Source organism: Trichomycterus rosablanca, chromosome 9 (genome assembly GCF_030014385.1).
Source record: "Trichomycterus rosablanca isolate fTriRos1 chromosome 9, fTriRos1.hap1, whole genome shotgun sequence".
Taxonomy (NCBI): Eukaryota; Metazoa; Chordata; class Actinopteri; order Siluriformes; family Trichomycteridae; genus Trichomycterus; species Trichomycterus rosablanca.
In genome coordinates this window covers 8,795,363-8,818,357 of record NC_085996.1, presented here as the reverse complement: position 1 = coordinate 8,818,357, position 22,995 = coordinate 8,795,363, and the positions used below count along the sequence as shown (strand labels likewise).

Here is a 22,995-nt window from a genome sequence, read left to right as displayed (position 1 = left end):
CATTATTTAATAATTATTTAAGTTTACAAACAGTACGAACTGCCAACAGAAAGTTAGGATGATGAAAATCTTAATTCCAGAAAAGTTAGGACAGGATCTAAATTACAAATACAAATCACTGCTTTTTACCATTTTACATCCTGCCCAAACATTTTTTTGGAACTAAAGTTTGTACAGAAAAACAATAAATATTTTATTTGCTGCTTGAACTTGTGACACAATGTTCAGTCTGGATTTAAACGTAGGACTGAATTATTTCACACTGTGATACAAACAGGTGCAGGAAAAAGTTTGTAAACATCTGGATTGACCTGAATTTCTACAATAAGGAATTTTTGTGGTCTGATTTTTGATTGAAAAGTCATAATTCAGATTTAGTGAATAGCACACAGACTGTAACACTGTAATATATGTACTTAAGACACTGAAGGACCATTTTCAGGATGGATTTAATAAATGGTGGAACCATCTTTAGCAGCTACATAGCTGCTAAGACTTAGACAAGGGTGATGAGGAATTCTGAGGGCAATTTAGAAATGTCCTGCATGAACAGCTCATGCTACAGCATCCTAACCGGGTTAAATCCACCTGTGCTGAGGTCTCCAAAGCTAAAGGTTTACACTTTTTCCTGCAACTGTATTAACATTCCTAAATAGTTTATACTGTATATCCTTTATTAAACTTCAGTGTATTACTCTGTCCTTGTTTTTCCTTCTATAACTTCTGTACTGTACAGTTTAAAGGTGTTGTGAGAAAGGTTGAGCTGTGCATGGTACACAATTGTAAATATGGACGGACCGGTGGAGCAGACACAGCCTGAGCATGGGGTTTACACTCCGATATTAAACCTGTGTTGTATATAATGTATTTCATGCAAATCAGAAGCATTGCAACCTGTTCCAGATTCTAACATGTGCAGTGAATTTTCATTGAAAAAAATGTCCTGCAAGTATTTAAACCTATACAGCACAAACAAGCCTGAAAATGATCCATTTTTAAGGTTTGTTAAATCACAAGCTTTCACCTAGTTCATAATGTTACCAATTACAAACCAAACACAAAAAAACGAATTGTTTATGTAATTTTTTATAAAGTCTAAAAAGTGGACACTTAACTATGTGCTTGTTGGACATCTTGTTCCATGACCGATGATCCGATTAATATAATTTGGTCTCTTCATTGCGGCTCTAACAGCCTTCACTTATATGAAAATTTTTTCCACAAGAACGTAAACTGTACCTGTGGGAATCTGTGCATTGTAAGTATTTGAGAGGACTGGAGGTATTTAGTGGGTTGATGTCAGGGCTCTGTACAGGCCACTGGAGTTTCTCCCACACAAACCATATACAGTATTTGTGTACAGTTTCCACAAACAGGGCGTCCACGTACAGTTCCTCCTATTCCCCTGCTCTCAAGACCTGAACCCCAGGTTTGGAACCTCTGATTTGATTTAGACATTTGGTTTGTACAGTTTGGTAGATGTAGGTTATTAATCTGAACAGAACCACGTTGAGCTCACTCTCGAGTGTTTTAATGCTGTGATGTTTTTTTCCCTCTTCATGCACTCAATTACCTTTTCCCTCCTGCCAATGTGAACATTTTGTACTTCTCTGCACCCATTTGTATATTAAAGTACACTGTATCTGCCATGGTTTTCCTACTACAGCTTGTAAAAGCGGCGTCTTTTCTGCTTTTCATAAATGATGGAAACTGTGAGATTCAAAAAAAGTTGGGCTTTGATTCGTTCTTCACACATTTTGTTCATGATTTTTAGCGTGACTCAGGCAACACATCAAATTCATCAAAACAAAACACAAAACAAAATATAATGTAATGTATTAATGTAAATGGTGGCAATCCTGTTCCACTGTGGTTTACAAGGTGTCACGGGCATTTGTGTACAAGGTCATTTCTTATTTATGTGCCTTGTTGAATTTTTCTCCAGATTTAGCGTAGTAAATCTGTCTTCCGCTGCTGTGGATCCCTGATTGCATTAGAGGAGGGTATATTGCTGCTCACGTATCCTCCGACCCGTGCGCAGTCCTAGTGGACCCCTTCTTTTCACCCATGCTTTCTGCACAGGTGCTAACCAGGGTCCTTACACAGTGTTTGAAGACACCACCCACTTAGTCCGGTCATCCCGCCCTAGCAGACATGGTGGCCAATTATTCTCTGCTGCAGGCACCTGCCAGTTGTGCCCGCTAGATGGCGTCCAACCAATCTCGGTGCTGGTGTGATAGAGGAATATCCTGCCTTAATTATTATTTGTCTGTGGCACATTTTTTTGGCTTGCGACCTACCCAGGGGTCGTGACCCAGGGTTTGACAAACCCTTAAGTAGACAACAGTCAAGGATACAAATCGGCTGAAATGCTGCTGATTTTTTGACAGATAGTGTAGAACATAAGTTCATGTTAGTTCATTCTTTTGGGCTTTAAACACTTCCTGTTCAAAATCCAGGTTTGGGCATGGCTAAATAACACTGAAGATTATTCCTAATATTTACAATTACAGCATTTAGCAGACGCTTTTTTCCAGGGTGACCTACAAAAAAACAGCTTAGACAGCATACAGGCTGCATCCCAAACCCCACACTAGCACACACTACTGCTGCATCCCAAACCCCACACTAGCACACACTACTGCTGCATCCCAAACCCCACACTACCACACACTACTGCTGCATCCCAAACCCCACACTACTGCTGTTTAACTGAAGCTTGTAACTAGAATTTTATGAGCTTGAACTAAGAGGGAGAAACATGAAATTCCTACAAAGACAGTTGAAAACATTTGTTTAACCTGTAGTTATGATTACATTATATAAGACTACAGTAGTATTTATTTCAGATCAAGAGCATGGCAGGTTACATTCTAAATTGTATGCAAAAACTTTAATGTCAAATGACCATTAAATTGCTAATGTTTTGGATAATAAAACGCAGTCCGAGCCTCTAAACCAACAGTGTAACCTAGGATTTTACTCACAAACATGAAAATTAATTACCACTACAGTCAAAACTCCAGGAGCTTTTTCTGTATTTATTTGCTTGGACTCTTCCAGGCCTGGAAAACACGATTTCTAAATTCCATGATGACACACACGTATGATACACTCTGTTTAGTCCTGGAACTGGTGAGCTGAGACGTGGAGGAATTAGGTCGGTCTATAAAAGGCAAAGAAGCACAGAAAATCTTCCACACACATGCTTATCTCGCTCGTCTTTGCCCTTTGCTGTTTAATTTCTGAATGTCTTTAGAGCTCAGGACCAGCATCCCGTTCTTGAAGTGACCGACTTGTCCTGATGGTTCCGCACCAGAGGAGCCAGATTTGCGTTTCACATTTCTGTAAACCAATAAGAAAAATTTACTTTACTGAATGTAATTATTGAATTATAAATCTTAATAATTTCATTATAGATATTTTATAGGACAGCATGATTAGCACATACTTCTGCTTTCCTGATGTTCTCTTCTTTTTTTGTGTATCCTGAAAATAAATCCAAATAAAAACATCTTGTATTACTTGCAACTTACATAGAGTAAATATAAAGCCTAAGAGAAATGAGTCCTCGATAACACTTTCTCTTTAATATCTCTCTCTCTCTCTCACACACACACACACACACACACACACACACACACACACACACACACACACACACACACACACACACACACACACACCCCATCAAATCCCCAATCAGTACAAAAAAAGTACAACTTACTGATGTTGCCTCTTCCTTCTCTTTCATCTTTTTCTCTTTGATTATTTGCTGGTATAATTTATAATTCACGTATTCCTTTTTCGGAGGCTGAGAAATGAGGGGAAAAAAAATGAGTGCATGAACATAAAAGCTTACAGCATGTTTCTGAAAATGCAAAACTGGAAAGAAAAAAAAAAGAAGGAAACTGTTACTGGCGTTTGGACACTGCTGGTAAAAATCACGTTCTGATTTGACAGTTAAAATTAAGTTCCTGTATTAGAAACAAATCTAAATATGGCAATTTTCTGCAAATTCAGCGTGCATGATTTGTATTTAGTTTGTTTGTTTTATTAGGATTTAAAGTCATGTTTTACACTTTGGTTAAATTCATGACAGGAACAGTAGTTACTCATTACACAAGATCGAACACAGTCATGGACAGTTTTGTGTCTCCAATTCACCTCACTTGCATGTCTTTGGACTGTGAGAGGAAACCGGAGCACAAGGAGGAAACCCATGCAGACACAAGGAGAACATGCAAACTCCACACAGAAAGGACCCGGACCTGGGGAATCGAACCCAGGACCTTCTTGCTGTGAGGCGACTGCTACCCACTTAGCCACCGTGCCGCCCCATGATTTGTATTTAGTAGTAGTAGAGTTTAACACAATATATAAAAATCCCATAAACATGGCCATGAAATGGGCAAATGTTTGTTCCTTTATGGTGTGCTTAATGTTAAATTTAAAAAACAATAAATAAAAACATGGAATTAGACCAGGGGTGTCCAAACTTTTGCACACAGGACTCGAAATAAGTTTTTACCGCAGTCAGCCGGTAGAGGGAGCCAGAGACCTGTTTTCTCATTCATGAAAATAAAGAAACTAAAGCATAAATCCACACTTCTTCTCCAGTAGTGTTACTGCACTGCACCCAGTGATTCCAAAGGAAACTGGGAATGGAAAGTGTATATGTACAAAATTAGACCAACCCTGGCTCCCAGCATGATGGCTCTGTCCTGTTCAAAAACTCTCTGCTGCTGCTTCTGAAACCCTGTGATTCCAAAGCGGTGAACATCCAGCCGAGCCTGTAGAGCAACAAGAGAAGCTATCACATGCACGCACACACACACAAACGTACTGTTGTCCTTATAGTGGACAGCAGACTGATGTGAATTACCTTTTCTATGGTTAAAAATTCATCTGCATCTTTTTTCCTTTTGTCCGTCACTTCAGGTGGCTAGAAATACAAAGCAAGAGTTAGAAAAAGCTTTTTCTCAGTTTACAGCTCACGCTATGTCCTAGTGGCAGTGGTAGCTCAGTGGTTAAGGTTCTGGGATAGTAACTGGAGGGTTGCTGATTCAATCTTATTAAAGTTGCTATTACTAACAATTACAATCATATTAATATTATAATACACATAATACAGAGAATTACAAAAACAAACATCGGATTACTTTAGCTTCGGGGTCAGCTGCTCTTTTTAATTTCTTTATTTTCCGGGGATCCTGAAATGTCACAACCTCTACGTTGGATTTTTTTCCCCCTGCGCTCTCAGTCTTGGGCTCTGCAGATGTCGATGTACATCTTATTTCATCTTGACTCAAATCTGTTCCATCCATTTCACCATTTATTTTACTGGTATAATCATCTTCCACATCAGTTTGCTTTTTTCTCTTTTTTTGCTTTTTGTTTGATCGCTTACTGTTGGCTGCATCTCCTGATAAGTGCAAGAAAAAGAGACAAACAGAAAGGTTAAACCTTTAAACCTTTGTTATTTTAAGGCCTTACATTTACTTAAACCAAACTCCATTTATTTAAACCTCACCATCCTGACCCATGGGCATTTATTTCTGTTTCTTTATTAAAAGTGAATATCCTACAGCAAAGATTAAAAGGTATAAATCTCAACAAATATTCTGCACAAATCTTAAAGTGTGGCTTCAGTGATTTTATTGTGCAACAGTCTGAAGAGTTTACACAAAATCATTATTTATTTATTTTATTTGGATTTTAACGTCATGTTTTACACTTTGGTTACATTCATGACAGAAACGGTAGTTACTTGTTACTCAAGATTCATCAGTTCACAAGTTTTAACATCAAACAGTCATGGACAATTTTGTACCTCAAATTCACCTCATTTGCATGTTTTTGGAATGTGGGAGGAAACCGGAGCTCCCAAAGGAAACCCACGCAGACGCGGGGAGAACATGCAAACTTCACACAGAAAGGACCCGGACCTTCTTGCTGTGGGGCGACAGTGCTACCCACTGAGCCACCGTGCCGGCCACACAAAAAAATCATACAAAAACATCCAGTGAGCAGCAGTTCTCCTGGCAGAAATGCCTTGACGATCAGAGAGCTCAACAGAGAATGGCAAGAAACTAAAGCTACAGTGGTCACAGGTTTTCCAAGCCGGATGTTTAGAAACAAGGCTGATAACACAGGGGGTCCTGCCCAGTATTAGTAAGCCGTTCCTAATAATGTCTGAGAGTATACAATATTTAACAGCAAATATACCTTTGACATAAACTGGAGCACCAACACTGGGCCAAGTGTTATTGCCCAACAAGTATGCAAACATAACTTTCAAATACATAAACAGTTTTTGCCTAATGCGTTCAATAATAGAATAGTTCATGCTGTGGTGTAACAACAAGGGGGGTCACTAATTGGAAAAAGTTTGTGAACCCCTGTTTTGTCACTCACAACAGATAGACTGCGTAATCAAATGAATCATGCAGATCAGTGATATGTAATAATGTAAATCACATAAATAAAACAAAAGTACAAAATGCAAATAAACAAAAAAGTACATTTGTAAACGTTACTGTTAGCCAGTTAGTAGCTTAGACAACTGACCAAAATCATACAGCTTGTTCAAAACGCGGTCCAGAAAATCCTGATCCACGTCGACTTCGCTTTCATTTTCTTCCTTTGTTTGTTTCATTTTGTAAATGAAAGTACAAATTAACAAATGAATTACAAAAATTCCACTCGAAAATTGTCGATCATTACAAATAAAAACACCGACTTATCACGTGTAGCAGCGCAACCTCTTCCACCTTCGTGGAATGTCCTTTCGCAGCCACCGTCCGTACAGCTCGTATCCGGTACTTACGGCTTTGTCTCAAATTCATCTCAAAATCTCATAAAGGTAACGGTTTATGTAGCCTTTTAAGTGCACTATGTTTACAATTCGTAGGCATTTGGAGTGCAGCCTATCAGTTTGGACACCACCCATGTGTAGCAGGTTAAACAGCTAGCTAGTGTTTGAATGGTAAACTTTGCAGTCACTGCCATGTTTTAGTTAGTTTTCTAACTAGTTTATCTTTATAAATCTTTCGTCTTTTCACTCATGGTTTGTTAGAGTCTGAGCTGCAATGGCAACCAAGGTAGTTTATTCGGTAAGTAATTATTTCTTAAAGCTGTAAATGCTAGTGTGCTTGTGTCCACACACCATGTTGTAATAGATGATATCATGAGTTTCATTCCTGTTTGCTATTGAGTGTTTTCTGTTACAGCAGTTCCACATCTGTCCAGCTGTATTCTTTATCAGACTAGTCTAATGTGCACACAATATAACTAAATTACCTACCTAACTAAAGTAAACTGAAAAATTGATTACATTGCTTTAAAAATAGTTTTCAGGTCCTGGTTCTGTTGAAGTGAGTGACAGCCTTGAGATTTAAATGCAACTGTTTTATTTTACTTTGATTGCATGATTGAAACACATAACTCTTAAAAAGTAACAAAAAAATCACAATATTAAGGTATTTTGTGAGTTTATTGAAAATACACAGTCTAATTGGTTAAATTTATACAGACATAAAGCTCGGTGGAGTGCACAGTTCTATTTATTTCTTTATTAGGATTTTAAACGTCATGTTTTACACTTTGGTTACATTCATGACAGGAACGGTAGTTACTCATTACACAAGATTCAGTCATGGACAATTTTGTGTCTCCAATTCACCTCACTTGTGTGTCTTTGGACTGTCGGAGGAAACCGGAGCTCCCGGAGGAAACCCACACAGACACGGGGAGAACATGCAAACTCCACACAGAAAGGACCCGGACCGCCCCACCTGGTAATCGGACCTTCTTGTTGTGAGGTGACAGTGCTACCCACTGAGCCACCGTGTCGCCGCACAGTTCTGTAATGTCATGTTAAGAACTTCTTTCTATACTCTGTCTATATAAATAATGCTAGTTTGACTGCACTTATTGAACTAGGCTACAAACTTTACAATGGAGAACGGTCAATGCTCAGTGCTTAAAGTACTGGATTAACCACCAGAAGGTCTGGTTCGAGCGTCACCACTGCCAAGCTTCCACTGTTTGGCTCCTGAGCACAGCAACCTCAGTTGCTTGCATTGTATTTGGTCACAGTTGTAAGTCGATTTGGAGAAAAGCATCTGCTAAATGTCATAATTGTAAACGCAAGCTGATTGTAGATTTACCCAAATCACAGGATCATCCAAACAAACTGTAAGTACAAAGTATATGGAGCAATAGTCTGCTTGCCAAGGTCAGGGAAAACGGATCTGTTATTCTATGCTGCGAGGGAATTTTTCCAGCTGGTCAGAGGTAATGTAGGAGCCACAAAAAGTCTTCCATGAAATCAGAAGCTATTGTCCACAGTTAAGCAAACTTCACATCACCAATTTAATTTTTTCTTATTCTTATGCTTTTTATGTGTAGTCCAGAGACCCTGTGCTGAAGAGAGATGATTTTGAAGACATCCTGGAAGAGAGGAGGAAATCTAGTGATATGAGATATGCTCTAAAGTGCTACACACCTGCTGTTTATAAGAACCTGGTGCCTTGCAAAGCCAGCATGCTTCAAAACATTGTGCTTCAGTCCGATTCACTGCAGTACGTCATCAACCAGGTACGATTGCACTCATTATCTATCTAATGCCTAGGTTTTTTTAAAAAGTCCACGGAATTCATGGGCAGGTGTCCACATATTTTTGTCTATATACTGTACTTTGAAATTACCCTTTTATTCCCTCTGTAGGTTTCAGCAGAGAGAGGTGAGACCAGCGAAATGGTTCAGGAAGAGGCGGCTCATGTGCTGGAGGAAATGGCTCATCGTCTGCAGCTCAGCACCATCCGCTTCTTCGCCTTCACGCTTAGCAAAGCCTTTAAGGCGCTTTACCGTAGTGTGTGTGTCAATGAGGAGGGCATTCAGAGAGTGAGTCCAGTCTGCAATCTGTCAAACTTTTTATTTACAATTGTAGTGTGTGTGTGCCAAATTTTGAACCTTGATCCTTGAGCTACTATCGGAATAAAGTATCCATCCATCCATCCATCCATCCATCCATCCATCCATCCATCCATCCATCCATCCATCCATCCATCCATCCATCCATCCATCCATCCATCCATCCATCCATCCATCCATCCATCCATCCATCCATCCATCCATCCATCCATCCATCAGGGCCTCGGTGAGCTTGCCACTGCCCAAAAACACTACGTGCAAGACAGGATGCCATTCTATCACAAGGCTAAATACAATTACTTAATATTCATTACTATTCATCAGTTAATATGTTCTGATGCATTGGATTAATCAGTAAATTGCGGTCACAGCAAATTCTGTACTTATTCTTGAGCCCTCATTCATAGCCCTGTTTTAATTCTCTAATATTTATTACAGATTAATACATTTGTATTGGTTTTTGGTTCCAGCTTCAGCAGGCCATTCAGGAGCATCCAGTGGTTCTTCTGCCAAGTCACCGCAGCTACATGGACTTCCTGATGATGTCCTATATTCTGTACACTTATGACCTAGCTCTGCCCGTCATCGCTGCAGGAATGGGTTTGTATCTTCTGTAGGAATGTACCAACCCCTGTTTCAAAGCACGATGTTGTAGCAGTGAAATTATTCTGTTGATATCTTTTCTGTTACAACTCACGAATTGATGTTCTTTGTTTCGTTTCAGATTTTATGAGTATGAAGTTTGTCGGTGAGATGCTGAGAATGTCGGGAGCGTTTTTCCTTCGTCGTTCATTTGGCGGGGACAAACTCTACTGGGCTGTCTTCTCAGAATATGTGAAAACTATGCTGAGGGTAAAAAGCATTTATCCATCCACCCGAAGTATTGTGTACACTCAACCAAAGTCAGTCATTAGACATAGATTAGATTAATTCAGCTTGTGTTATTAATTAATTTATTTTATTTATTCATCAATTCAGTTTATTTCATCTTTTATTTATTAATCTGTCCAACCATCGTGCACATTCATCTTTAATCAACAGTTTATCATACTCCATTAATGGAATATTATATCAACTTATATTTACATTTTTATAATTCTTTATTAACACTTATGAGCCAAACCCCTTAAAAATGTGCATGGCAATGCCTGTTGGTGCATGTGTGGATCAGGGATCTATTAAATGCTTGGCCGATGGTAGTTCCTTATAAGTTATGTGGTGAATAGAGAATATGTAAACATTTATGGCCAGACAATTGGGATAAAAAAGAGAATATACAATCAAAGGGTTGTCGAGGAGCTGCACCTAATACCATATCATGTGTTGCATCTGTATTTAACATTATAGAATGGCTATGCACCAATCGAGTTCTTCTTGGAAGGAACCAGGAGCCGAACTGCCAAATCACTCACACCAAAAACAGGTAATCTGACCATTAAACCACAGACAGCTCATGTAGTAGATCCTACATTTCTTCTTATGTACGGTGAATTTTCATACACAAAACGTCTGTACATGTAGATACACTGCATGACCAAAAGTATGTGGACACCTGCTCATGAGCTTAAATTTATGAGCATTTATATAAGGTCGGTTACGATTTGCAACACTCTGAAGGTGGATCTCCCCAGTGTCGTTGCGCAGCCTGGCACAGGGACAGCGATTTTGTGCCCGTTCACTCACAAGAACATTAGTAAGGTCAAGCCTCTGGAGTTTCTCTACATTAAACCATGTGTTTATAAACTTTGTCTTACAAAAAAGTCATGCTGGAACAGACAAGAGTCTTACCCAGGCTGTAGTCACAATACTAAAAAGCATGCCGAAACACCTGAAGTCATTAATTTGGATGGGTGTCCTATCCAAATTATAGAGGTTTTGGCTTTATAGTGTAATATAAATAGAGTAATGTGCTTGTGTTGGCAGGTCTGAACCCTCATTTATTCAGTTAATGTAATCTGCATAAAACTTTGGCATGGTTTCCACTCATCTCAGTTTTTGACTGAGCACACTTGCTGACTCAGGCTCAATATTGTGCCATGTCACAGCTTTTACTTTTTTATTACGTTTTTTATTTTCACTTTCTTGGAAAATAAATGGGAGGTGAGGGAGGTGATGGAGGAAAAATACTGTTGTTGCCAACACACCTGGGGGAAAGTGAACAGCTGGATAATCAAATCAAAGCCAGAGAAGGGTTTTAATCACCCTGCATTATTCATGCGATGAGCCCAAATGTGATCTGATCATTAATCAGATCTGTGAAGAAACATCTAGCAATGTGTGGTTTTAAACTTGAATATACAGTCATCTTCAGGTTTTAATACTGTAATTTTTTGTTCTCTCACTGTATCTCTCAGGTCTTTTAAATATAGTAATGGAGCCATTCTTTAAAGGAGAAGTGTTTGATGTGAACCTTGTTCCGGTCAGTATCAGCTATGAGAGAATGTTAGAGGAGTCCTTGTATGCACGTGAGCTACTTGGAGTCCCCAAACCTAAAGAGTCCACATCAGTAAGTAACGTTCTTCCTCATAGTTCTTCTTTCAGTGTGAAACAATGCAGTAAAACAGCTGTAACAACATTTATTACATATACTACACATACTATAATTAAAATGCACAATTTTAGTAAATAAATGTATAATTTGAGCATGTACAGTGCTGTGAAAAAGTAATTGCCCCCTCTCCGATATGCCTGTCATTGCATGTATAAACACAATTTACTATTAATCCAAAACATATTACATGAAGGGAACAACACATTTTTAAAAACAATATCATTTATCAAAAAATAAAATGATGAAACACCTACATCACCCTGGTGAAAATCAGTTGTCGTTTTGGCTACCTAATGAACCCATTTGGCAAATTTAATATGTAAGTCAATTCAGAAAATTGAACACAGCCAGGTCTGATTTTAGACCTGTATAATATAAATCTCACTTAGCTTAATGGCTAACATCACCTTAAAGTTCTTACATAAACACTGTGCCATCAAAAAACATGTCAGACTGGAAACACTGGAGTTCAAAAACTAGTTCTGAAGCTCTAGGACCATTTGTTTTTGAAATGCGATGTCCAACAAATCGTGGTCAGATGTCCAAATCCTTTTGGCCATATAGTATATGTGTTGGATAAATTTGTTTCTTAAATCACTGAAATAATTTGGTAAAAGTGCTGTGTGTATGTGTTCTAGTTTATTTTGATCTCACTGTGTTTTCTTAAACATGTTCTCTCTCTCTCTCTCTCTTTCTCTATCAGGGTCTTTTGAAGGCCAGACAGATCCTCAGTGAGGATTATGGGAAGATGCATGTATATTTTGGCGCCCCAGTGTCCTTGCGCAGCCTGGCACAGGGACAAATCAGCCATTCTCATTACAACCTGGTGCCCAGGTGATACCAGCCTAGCCCTGTACTCTTAAAGCACACACATTCACACATTTTGTGGTCAGTCAGAAGCTACTTATTGCATATTTAAGCATTTTTTTTCCTGAATCCATCAAGAATCTTAGGAAATTTGACAAACGTGTAAAAATGTATTTGTTCCTATCACTCAGTCATAAATAAAAAAAACAGTTGCAACAGTTATTAAAATCCCGAGACTATAAGCATCTGAGAGGCACAACTAGCTAATTTGCTAACCAACCATCAGATTGGAGACTTCTGTTTCTGAAATCTGTTTTTGATTTCAATGTATCAATGTAGGTTGAGGGCTGTGATTTATCTGTAAACAGGCAGTCTGTGGAATATAATGCCAGTAGTCCAAGGTTTTGTGCCTTTTTTTGCAAATGGCCATAAGGAAAATAATAATAGCATTTCATTTTTTGAGCTCTTGAACTATGCAGTCTTTCCCACTGTTCTACATGCTTTCTTTCAGGCACATTCCACAGAGGCCGACGACAGACACTCAGGTGTTCGTGAATGATGTGGCGTATCACCTGGTACGTCTGCAGGAGCAGAACATGGTGCTGAAACCGTGGGCCCTGATCTGCACGCTCCTCTTACAGAACCCAGACGGCATGGAGTTGACTGAGCTCACCCAGCAGGCTGACTGGCTCAGGAGTCTAGCGCTTAGCTTTGGTGCTTTCCTAGACTGGCCTGGTAAGAGACTTTACTTAAATTAAAGACATTTCTCATGATTCACATGTCCCAATTATGTATGATAAGCCAAGACATGCTTGTTTTTGTTTGCTTCTTTATTTTTGCACTGCAGCTGCAAGTCTGCTGTTGCTACAAGTTACCAAAGTGAATCTTACCCAAAGTCTTTCCTGTAAAGATCTTGCCACATCGAATGGTCAAAAGTATGTGGATGCCCCATCTAACCTGAGTCTCTGCAGTCACTGGCTAGCACATTACATTGCTGTGTCACCAGAATGCCCCACATTAAATTCCATTGACCGTACCAGGGAAAAACTGTGTTGCATAGTTGTTGCGTCTCTCGCTTACTCTTTCTTTCACTCTCTCTCTCATTCTCACTCTCATTCTCACTCTCTCGCTCTCTCTTTTCTGTCTCGTTTCAGATCATGAACCCTGCAGTACGGTGATCAGCTCCAGTTTGACCCTACACAGAAACTTAGCTTGTGTATCTGGGAGCCGTGTGCGACTGGTTGTTTCTGAACCATTGGGGGCGGAGCACAGTGCTGAGGAGGCGGAGTTTAACCGAGCTGTCAGTGTGCTCTCTTGTGCCTCCTACAGGAATCAGATACTGCATGTGTTTATCAGACCTGCACTGCTGGCTGTGGCTATGCACATGGCCAACTCACACAGGAAAGGTAGGGGATTGGTTTGCGACCCGTATGTTAATATGCACTGACACATACACTCATGGTTTTCTCAGAGTAAAATGAGTTAAAATCCAGCTCACTGAGATTCATTCTGATTTCTGTTCTGTGTGTTCCTGTTCCAGAGGAAATCTACAACTGCTTTCATCTCCTGCGGAACGTGTTTTATAATGAATTTATCCTCTGTCCTGGACTCTCAGTTCAGGTCAGACCACACACACACACACATTCATACATACATACATCCACGCATGCACAATCATAAATAATTAGAAAAGAAGAAGAAGAGGAATAGTGCACGACTGCAGAGACCTGTGTCAGAGTGTCAGTCGTTTTTGGTCACTAGTGTTTGTCTTTAGGACTTTGAGAAGGCGTGTAACCTGTTGACGAGGTGTGGCGCGATTCAGGAGTTGCAGCAGGAAGTTGTCGTGTCATCGAGTGGACAGACCACACTTGCATTCCTGTCTTCATTACTGGACCCATTTCTGCAGGGATACCAGGTAACATCTTCAGGCCTGAAGATATTTTCACAATGCATGGTACAAAAGCTGGTCAAACCTCTCAGAAAGTCGATTCTGATTCTACACCATTTAGACAAAAACATGTCTACTATTATGGGATGGCAGGAGAAAATGCTGGTGTTTTCAGTTTGCATAAAGTCTGTGTGTCTCTGGAGGTGGTGTGTCGGTATCTGTGTGAGGAGATGGAGGATCTATCTGAGAGTAAATATGTTCCTGCAGTGAGGAGCTTTGCTCTCCAACTCATCCTCAAAGGTAACTGCATTACTCTTCCTATTACAGCAAAAACAGTGTAGACCCATTAGTACGTTCTTATTCTCTTTACACACTGTACAGTAATTAGCTTGGGATGTTTAAAGTCCCTAAAATCCTTAATCTCAGATTGGGAAAAAATTACTCCAAATGCCAGACTGAAGTGTTAGGTTTTGCCAGGCCTTATCTTGTGCTTGCGGTGGCTTTGTCTGGCTTTGTAGACACTGAGTGTGTGTGTTTGACTAGCCTGCCTGCAGTACAGATCTGTCTACTATTAAAAATGCGTAAAGAGGAGAATCAGACAGCTGTTGAGGACTGTTGAGCAGCTGAAGTCTTGTGTCAAGCAAGAATGGGCAAAAATTCCACCTTCAAAAGTGCAACAATTAGGGTGTGTTCGAAAACCTAGGGAGCTGCCTTGCTCTCTTACTGTCTACATAGGCAGCTGCCTCAGTAGAGAGGATTGTAATAAGTCAATGACTTATAAGGCAGGCTGACAAGCCCGAACTTGCAAATAAAAACACTTGTGCAAGTTTATACATGTTAAAAATCAATAATAATTTATTTACGTTTGAAAATAACTCTGAATGCTGGGATTTCCTTGATCACTAAGGACGCTTCCGATGCTCACTCGTTCTTGAGTCAAAATAACATTGAAATTTTAAGATGTCTTACTAGACAGCTTATTAAGGCATCTAGGATTTCGTACGGCCTCCTTCTCGGGAGAGCTCGTAGGATGACGTAAAATGCTGTCTATGTAGAGAGCTTCCTAGCTTTTCGAACACACCCTTAGTGTCCTCATTTACCAGACTGTTAAATAGTTATATTAATAGGATTAATATTAAAAGTTACATTTACATTTTACATTTATCAGACGCTTCTATCCAAAGCAACTTGAGGGTTAAGGGCCTTGCTTAGGGGTCCAACAGTGGCAACTGGGTGGTGATGGGGCTTGAACTGGCAATCTTCTGATTACTAATCCAGAACCTTAACCACTGAGCTATCACTGCCGTTTGTAGTTTGTGATGGAAAGTGATGGAATACAGTGGTAAACAGGCCTCTTTTCTTTGAATGTGTTGGAGGCATCATATTCTAAATTTGACTGTAATTAAAAAAAATAATGCAAGTGAATTAACAAATCACAAATTCATGTCTTTATTGTTTTTTACAAAATGTCTCAACTTTTCTGAAAACAATGCTTATACTGGTAATTTTCCTGCTTTGTTTTGATTAGATTATTACAAGCGAGATGTTACTGTCCTATTAAGGATGTCTTGTTTCCTTTTACCATTGCAGGAAGTCTGAAGTGTTATGAAGTGTTATCTTCAGATTTGCAGAAGAATGCTCTTGCTGCTCTGATACAACTGAAGGCTGTCAGGAAGGTCAAAATGTAAGAGACATTCTGATAACTTTACGGACATAATGGTTGGTTTTGAAGGAATTTTAGTTATCTAACAGACCTCTGTCTGGTTTTCTCTTACAGTGGAGATCAGGTGAGACTGAAGGTCAACAAGATTGCTGTCAACTCGTTGGAAGACATGCTGGGTAAGAGTCACATCCTGTCCTGTCAAAGAACACAGTTTATACCAATGGAATCTCAGCCCACAAATCCAGCTTCTCCAATACAGATTTTACATATGGTGCTTGGTGGTGCAGCGGTAATTCATGCTAGCCCACTAATGCTGAGATCTTTGATTTGAGTGTTGAGGTCTGAGAGCTTGGTGGCTGAAGAGCCTAGTCGTTGGGAGATGCACTTACCAGTCACTTGACCAATGATGGTCAATGATGGTCCCAAGCCTGCATAAAATAATTAGGGTTGCATCAGAAAGGGCATCCAGAGTTTCAGGTTCAAGCCCCAACACCAAGTTCCCGCTGCTGGTCCCCTGAGCAAGGCCCTTCAATTGCTTGCATTGTTATTGGTTTCAGTTGTAAGTTGCTTTGGATAAATGAAAACAGTATCCCATTACAAAACCACTTGTAAAATGGTATTGCCCCCACTCTAGAACTATAACCTTCTAAAAAGGCGTTCCACAGATTTTTGGAGTGTGTCTGTGGGGATTTCTACTCACAGAGCAAAAAAGAGCATTGGTCAGGACAGGCATTTATGTTAGATGTGAAAGGTTGGCTTGCACTCAGTGCTACAATTCATCTAAAGGTGTTCTCTGGGTTTGTGGCCAGGGCTCTGTGCAGGCCACTGGGGTTCCTTTAAAGCATATCATTTATTTCATATCATTAAGTTTATACACCTGTTAGCAACTGGTGTGGCTGAAGCACCTAAACTGAATCATTTGGAGGGGTGTCCACATAATATGTAACTTATGGAGCTGTTATTAAGCTTAGACCTGGTACAGGCCTGTGGGTCTTTGTCAGGCAAAGCCTCAGTTTTATTAAGAACAGTGCAGCTGTGGCAGTGTGCTTTGCTAATCAGAACATGTTTACGTTTACCTCTGCTTCGTCTCACAGGGGGTAAAATTCCCACCCAGAAACCTGTCCTGGCACGGTTATAAACACACAAACGCACACTCCGGTGAGGATACTGCAGCCTGAACTGCCTTCATTTCCATAATGGCTCATTTTCACAAGATGGCACAGCTTTGCTGACTACAAAGAGTGTTTGTTAAGGAGCGTTAAGGAGCTGTAACCGTCTGGAACAAGCTCTCGACAGTAATGACCTTTCTCTCTATTCTCTCTCCCTCTGTGTCTCTCTCTCTCTGTCTGTTTGTTTCTGTGTCTCTCTCTCTCTTTCTGTGTGTCTCTCTCTTTCTGTCTCATTTTTGAGGCTGTGTTCACAAGGGCATTTTCAACATCTGTCAGAAATGCACTGTTGCATAAAGAGTAAGACCTTGATGTATTACATGACAGATCATTCGACAAAAATTCACAATTTCAGTCTGAAGGCATCTTGACCAAATCACGCGTCAGCCAATCAGAGACAGAATTTTATTCATTACTGTCAGAGAAGAATATAAATGAGAAACAAATTGTGGCTATAGAATATACTTAGAAGATATATAAGTCAAATCTTTACATATACATTCACCGATCACTTTGTATTAGGTACAAATATTTGGATTTTAAAAGCTATTACTGACTGTTGCCCACTGTTGCCCATCTGTTACTCTGTACAATTCCTCACCCCCGTGACCCCGCACTGACCAGATAATAATTGGGTGCTTGACCATTTTTTAGCACTGCAGTGACACTAACAAAGTAATAACATGGTATGTAGTGTGTATTGTTCTGCTATTATTGTAGCAGGTGACCAAAGATGTCAAATCTAAATCAACTCCATTGTCAGAGGGTCTGTTTGTGGTGGCTGTGTCCTTTAATCCATACATGATGGCATGGCATCCCTTCAGATGCTGAACAACATCCGTATATAGTTAAAGCCAGATGTTCATATATGGACTTAGTTATGTTCAAATTTCCATAAATGGATTTAATTATGGCCCCAATTATATGTATGTATTTAGTAACGATGACATTTCCATACATGGACTTAGTGACCATCCCCTTTTTCAGACATGGCCACAATTTCATTAAACGGCCTTGTTTATTTATATATATAAACTGGTGACCTTTGACAGGGCCATGTATAGACATGCCTTCTGTGATTTGCAGACAGACTCAAACACTTTGTCTTTTCTAATTCTTCTTTACATCTTTTCATTTATTTACTGCCACTTTCACAAATGTAACCCTCTACATTTTATTGTAATATTGAATGGGTTTTTTTGGGTGTGTGCTTTATTGTGGAGGTGATTTTTGCACGTTGCTGCAGTGTTCTGTTTTGTACTGGGTTGAAAGTTTATTCTAAGTTTGTTACAAATATTTTTTTGCTTTAAAGTTACTGACTGAGTGTTGATAACTGTCTAATCTGTTACTCCTGCCAAATGGTTTTCAGAGGTTGTTTAATCGCTGAGTTTTTCGGGACACTGAATGCCATCAGATGTTTACATGTTTTTATTCATATAAAGATAAAAGTGAACTCTAGTTTTGTACTGTAGAACAGAATATGCAATTCTATAAGAACGTCTGGTGTAATGTTCTGTAATGTTGCTTGTTGGACATCTCAATCCAAAACCATAGCCATAAATACTAAATTACCCCCTTCCTCCACTTTGAGGCTAAAAGAGCTTCATACATATGGACATTTATTTATTTTATTTATTTGGATTTTAATGTAATGTTTTACACTAGTTACATTCATCACAGGACAGATAGCTACAGGTTACTCATGATTCATCAGTTCAAGTTCAGTGTCAAACTGGCAATTTTGTATCTCCAGTTCATCTAACTTACATGCCTTTGGACTGTGGGAGGAAACCGGAGCACACTGGGAACACAAAAGTAGCATACCAACGTCTAGAATGACAGGTGGGGTGAGGATCAAGCCCAGGTCTGTCCCCACAGTACTGGTGCCCCAGCCTTCCTCTCCAGTCACAAACTTAAAACTATGATTATTTTTTGCTGTGAGTATGTTTTCTAAATTAGAAACACTGAAATTCAGAAGAACTAAGCAGGTAATATCTGAATTCCAGTGCACGGTTTAGACTTTAACACTCTATTCAGCAGCTGTTTCAAAGCCTAATAAATAAATGACTTTGTTGAGAGTGTGAACGTCACTCCAAGGAACATTTACTGAACTATGCCAACTCTTTTGCCAAAGCCATTTCCTGAATTTTGTTTTGCTGTGGGATTTTGAGCATTAACAATGAGTCTAATGTCACGGTTTGATAATGTTTGTATAACCCATTATGCACTGTATGTAAGTGTATATTAAGTAATTAAAATAATAATGTTTATAATACAAATGTTGAATTGCTGATTTCTTTGAAAAGCTTCAAAAGCTGTGTGATTGTGTACTTCTTTCTTACTTTGTGTGTGTATGTGTGTGCATGCAGCTTTGTGTGTTTTATTGTGTGTGACTGTATGTTTGTGTTTGTGACTGTATGTGCACCTTTTGTTTCACTGTGTGTGAGAGAGAGAGAGACTGTGTGTACCTCTGTAATTCTTACTGTGTTTGTGTGTGTGTGCATGCACCTTTGTGTTTCACTGTGTGTGTGTGAGAGAGAGAGAGAGACTGTGTACCTCTAATTCTTACTGTGTGTTTTTGTGTGTGTGTGCACCTTTGTGTTTCACTGTGTGTGTGTGAGAGAGACTGTGTATACATCTGTAATTCTTACTGTTTGTGTGCGTGCACCTTTGTGTGTTTCACTGTGTGTGTGTGTGTGTGAAAGAGAGACTGTATACCTCTGTAATTCTTACTGTGTGTGTGTGTGCGTGCACCTTTGTGTTTTTCACTGTGTGTGGGTGTGAGAGAGAGAGACTGTGTATACCTCTGTAATTCTTACTGTTTTTTTTTTGTGCGTGCACCTTTGTGTGTTTCACTGTGTGTGTGTGTGTGAGACTGTATACCTCTGTAATTCTTACTGTGTTTGTGTGTGTGCGCATGCACCTTTGTGTTTTTCACTGTGTGTGGGTGTGAGAGAGAGAGACTGTGTATACCTCTGTAATTCTTACTGTGTTTTTTTTTGTGTGCGTGCACCTTTGTGTGTTTCACTGTGTGTGTGTGTGTGTGTGAGACTGTATACCTCTGTAATTCTTACTGTTTGTGTGTGTGCGCATGCACCTTTGTGTGTTTCACTGTATGTGTGTGTGTGAGAGAGAGACTGTGTACCTCTGTAATTCTTACTGTGTTTGTGTGTGTGTGCGTGCACCTTTGTGTGTTTCACTGTGTGTGAGAGAGAGAGACTGTGTACCTCTGTAATTCTTACTGTGTTTGTGTGTGTGTGCATGCACCTTTGTGTCTTTCACTGTGTGTGTGTATGTAAGACTGTATACCTCTGTGAGTCTTACTGTGTGTATGTGTGTGTGTGTTCACCTTTGTGTGTTTCACGGTGTGTGTGTGTGTGTGTGTGTGTGAGAGACTGTGTGTACCTCTGTAATTCTTACTGTGTTTGTTTGTGTGTGTGTATGCTTGCACCTTTGTGTGTTTCACTGTGTGTGTGTGTGTGTGTATGCTTGCACCTTTTGTGTGTTTCACTGTGTGTGTGTGAGACTGTGTGTACCTCTGTGAGTCTTACTGTGTGTTTTGTGTGTGTGTGTGTGTATGCTTGCACCTTTGTGTTTCACTGTGTGTGTGTGTGTATGTGAGACTGTGTGTACCTCTGTAATTCTTACTGTGTTTATGTGTGTGTGTGTATGCTTGCACCTTTGTGTGTTTCACTGTGTGTGTGTGTGTGTATGCTTGCACCTTTTGTGTGTTTCACTCTGTGTGAGACTGTGTGTACCTCTGTGAGTCTTACTGTGTGTTTTGTGTGTGTGTGTGTGTGTATGCTTGCACCTTTGTGTGTTTCACTGTGTGTGTGTGTGTGTGTGTATGTGAGACTGTGTGTACCTCTGTAATTCTTACTGTGTTTGTGTGTGTGTATGCTTGCACCTTTGTGTGTTTCACTGTGTGTGTGTGTGTATGCTTGCACCTTTGTGTGTTTCACTGTGTGTGTGTGAGACTGTGTGTACCTCTGTGAGTCTTGCAGTGTGTTTTGTGTGTGTGTGTGTCAGTAGGAAAACCAGTGGGAGGTTTTGTGTATGAGAAGAATAACATTCAGTGAGGTTGCTTGTATTTTCTGCCTCCTTGCAGAGCAGCATTTCACCTCTAGATGGCAGACAGAATCTTCTCTTCAGGTGGCAGATCAAAATTCCTGAAGCATTTTCTTAAAAAAAAACTAGCAACGTTTACATCTTGGTGCTCTGTGTTTGTGTTGAAACCAGTTCAGCCTTTGACTCTCCTGTATTTTTGATTCCTTGAACAATTGTGTGTTTGTTGAAACGAAACTTTTTTTTGACATTAGCAGCACTCGAGCTGTAGGTTTTTGGTGCAGGGGTGTAGCCGTATCCTCTATGGGTTCCTGCAGTGTATATTACATGGGCCGTCATGTCCCACTGTGCTCATCCATGTGCTCTTTTCAGCTCTGTTAGTCTCAGACACTCTTTGATTGATTGGGCTCATTTAGAGGAACCTTTTCAGCACATTAGCATTTAGCAGACATGCCACTTTGAAGAGGACTGCCAGAGTAGCTGCAAGAGCTATAAGAAATGAAGGTTCATTTATTCATTTTCAGTAGCTGCTAACACGGGGTAAGGAGCCTCTCATGTGAAGACTGGGCACGGTGCAGCAATCCTCAATGATAAGGTTGCCAGTTTTTATAAAGAGATGTTGCTTTTGGGGGTTGTATGGTAGCACTAGATACATTTACATTTTCAGCATTTAGCAGACGCTTTTATCCATAGCGACTTACACTGTGACTGTGACAGTATACTGTCTAAGCAATTGAGGGTTAAGGGCCTTGCTCAAGGGCCCAACAGTGGAAACCTGGCAGTGGTGGGGCTTGAACCAGCAACCTTCTGGTTACTGGACCAGTACCTTAACCACTAGGCTACAGCTGCCCTACAGCTGCTACAGATACCACAACTGGCAACCCAGGTTTCAGTTCCATGTTCACCATTACTAACCAAACACTGTGACACTGCACTAAGAACTTCATACAACGTTGACATTAAAATGAATCGCAATTAGTGCGATCCATGTGACGTGGTGAACGGAAGCTTCCTGAGAGCCAGTTTTTTATTTGCAAAAAAAAACAAAAAACATTAGGCCCTATAAATAAAGAACTTTACTAGCATAGTAGGCGGCGCGGTGGCACTGGGTAGCACTGTTGCCTCACAGCAAGAAGGTCCAGTTCGATCCGGGTCCTTTCTGTGTGGAGTTTGCATGTTCTCTCTGTGTCTGCGTGGGTGCTCCGGTTTCCTCCCACAGTCCAAAGACTTGCAAGTGAGGTGAACTGGAGATACAAAATTGCCCATGACTGTGTTTGATATTACCTTGTGAACTGATGAATCTTGTGTAACGAGTATGTGTCGTGGATGTAACCGAAGGGTGTAAAACATGACATTAAAATAAACGCCTGATATACAAACAAACAGATAGCATAGTACTCCAGAAATGTAGGGCTCTGGGAACATAATGGTCAAGAAATAAGAAACTGGGCACACAGCGTTCTAGAAATATGTATGTTCTACATATGTAAGACTCTGGGAACACATTCTAGAAATATGAAACGTATTGTTTTGAGAATCTTAAAATCTGGAAACATTGTTATAAATATGTAGAATTTTGTCTAGTAATATAACAACCTGAGAACTTAGAACTATAGGACTTTCTTTGACAGGTTTAGTATGGAGGAACGCCACTGGCCAGCTGTGCAGCCAACCATTGCAACACCATTATGGTGTAGTTATGTAGCACAACGTGACAACCCAACCAAACCCCTCTGGGATTAATTGGAATGCTGTCTTTGAGCTAGACCTTTTTTGTCAACATCAATTTTTACAGAGTAGGCACAAATTCCACAGACACACTCCAAAATCTTGTAAGAAAGTCTGCCTAGAAGAGAGGAAGCTGTAACAGCTGCAAATGGGGGATGGGGATTTAACTCCATAGTGATGTCATGGGTAA

The 22,995-nt window shown here is 39.9% G+C and overlaps 2 protein-coding genes across 2 annotated transcripts; one reads left to right on the top strand and one right to left on the bottom strand.

Annotated features, from left to right (window-relative positions):
- Positions 1–3,021: 3,021 nt before the first annotated feature.
- c9h1orf131 (chromosome 9 C1orf131 homolog) lies at positions 3,022–6,775 on the bottom strand. Its single transcript, XM_063001107.1, has 7 exons — positions 6,571–6,775; positions 5,163–5,425; positions 4,886–4,945; positions 4,698–4,793; positions 3,728–3,814; positions 3,452–3,489; positions 3,022–3,345 (listed from the first exon to the last, which is right to left on the bottom strand). The coding sequence occupies exons 1-7, from the start codon at positions 6,656–6,658 to the stop codon at positions 3,210–3,212; spliced, it is 768 nt and encodes a 255-aa protein (XP_062857177.1). The 5' UTR covers positions 6,659–6,775; the 3' UTR covers positions 3,022–3,209.
- A 200-nt stretch (positions 6,776–6,975) lies between these two features.
- On the top strand, positions 6,976–19,257 carry gnpat (glyceronephosphate O-acyltransferase). Its single transcript, XM_063001106.1, has 16 exons — positions 6,976–7,115; positions 8,413–8,601; positions 8,731–8,907; positions 9,408–9,537; positions 9,662–9,789; positions 10,285–10,360; positions 11,292–11,443; positions 12,192–12,322; positions 12,807–13,030; positions 13,450–13,701; positions 13,836–13,915; positions 14,070–14,210; positions 14,387–14,483; positions 15,774–15,867; positions 15,961–16,022; positions 16,941–19,257. Exons 1-16 carry the CDS (start codon positions 7,092–7,094, stop codon positions 16,982–16,984), a joined length of 2,001 nt encoding a protein of 666 aa, XP_062857176.1. The 5' UTR covers positions 6,976–7,091; the 3' UTR covers positions 16,985–19,257.
- Positions 19,258–22,995: the final 3,738 nt, after the last annotated feature.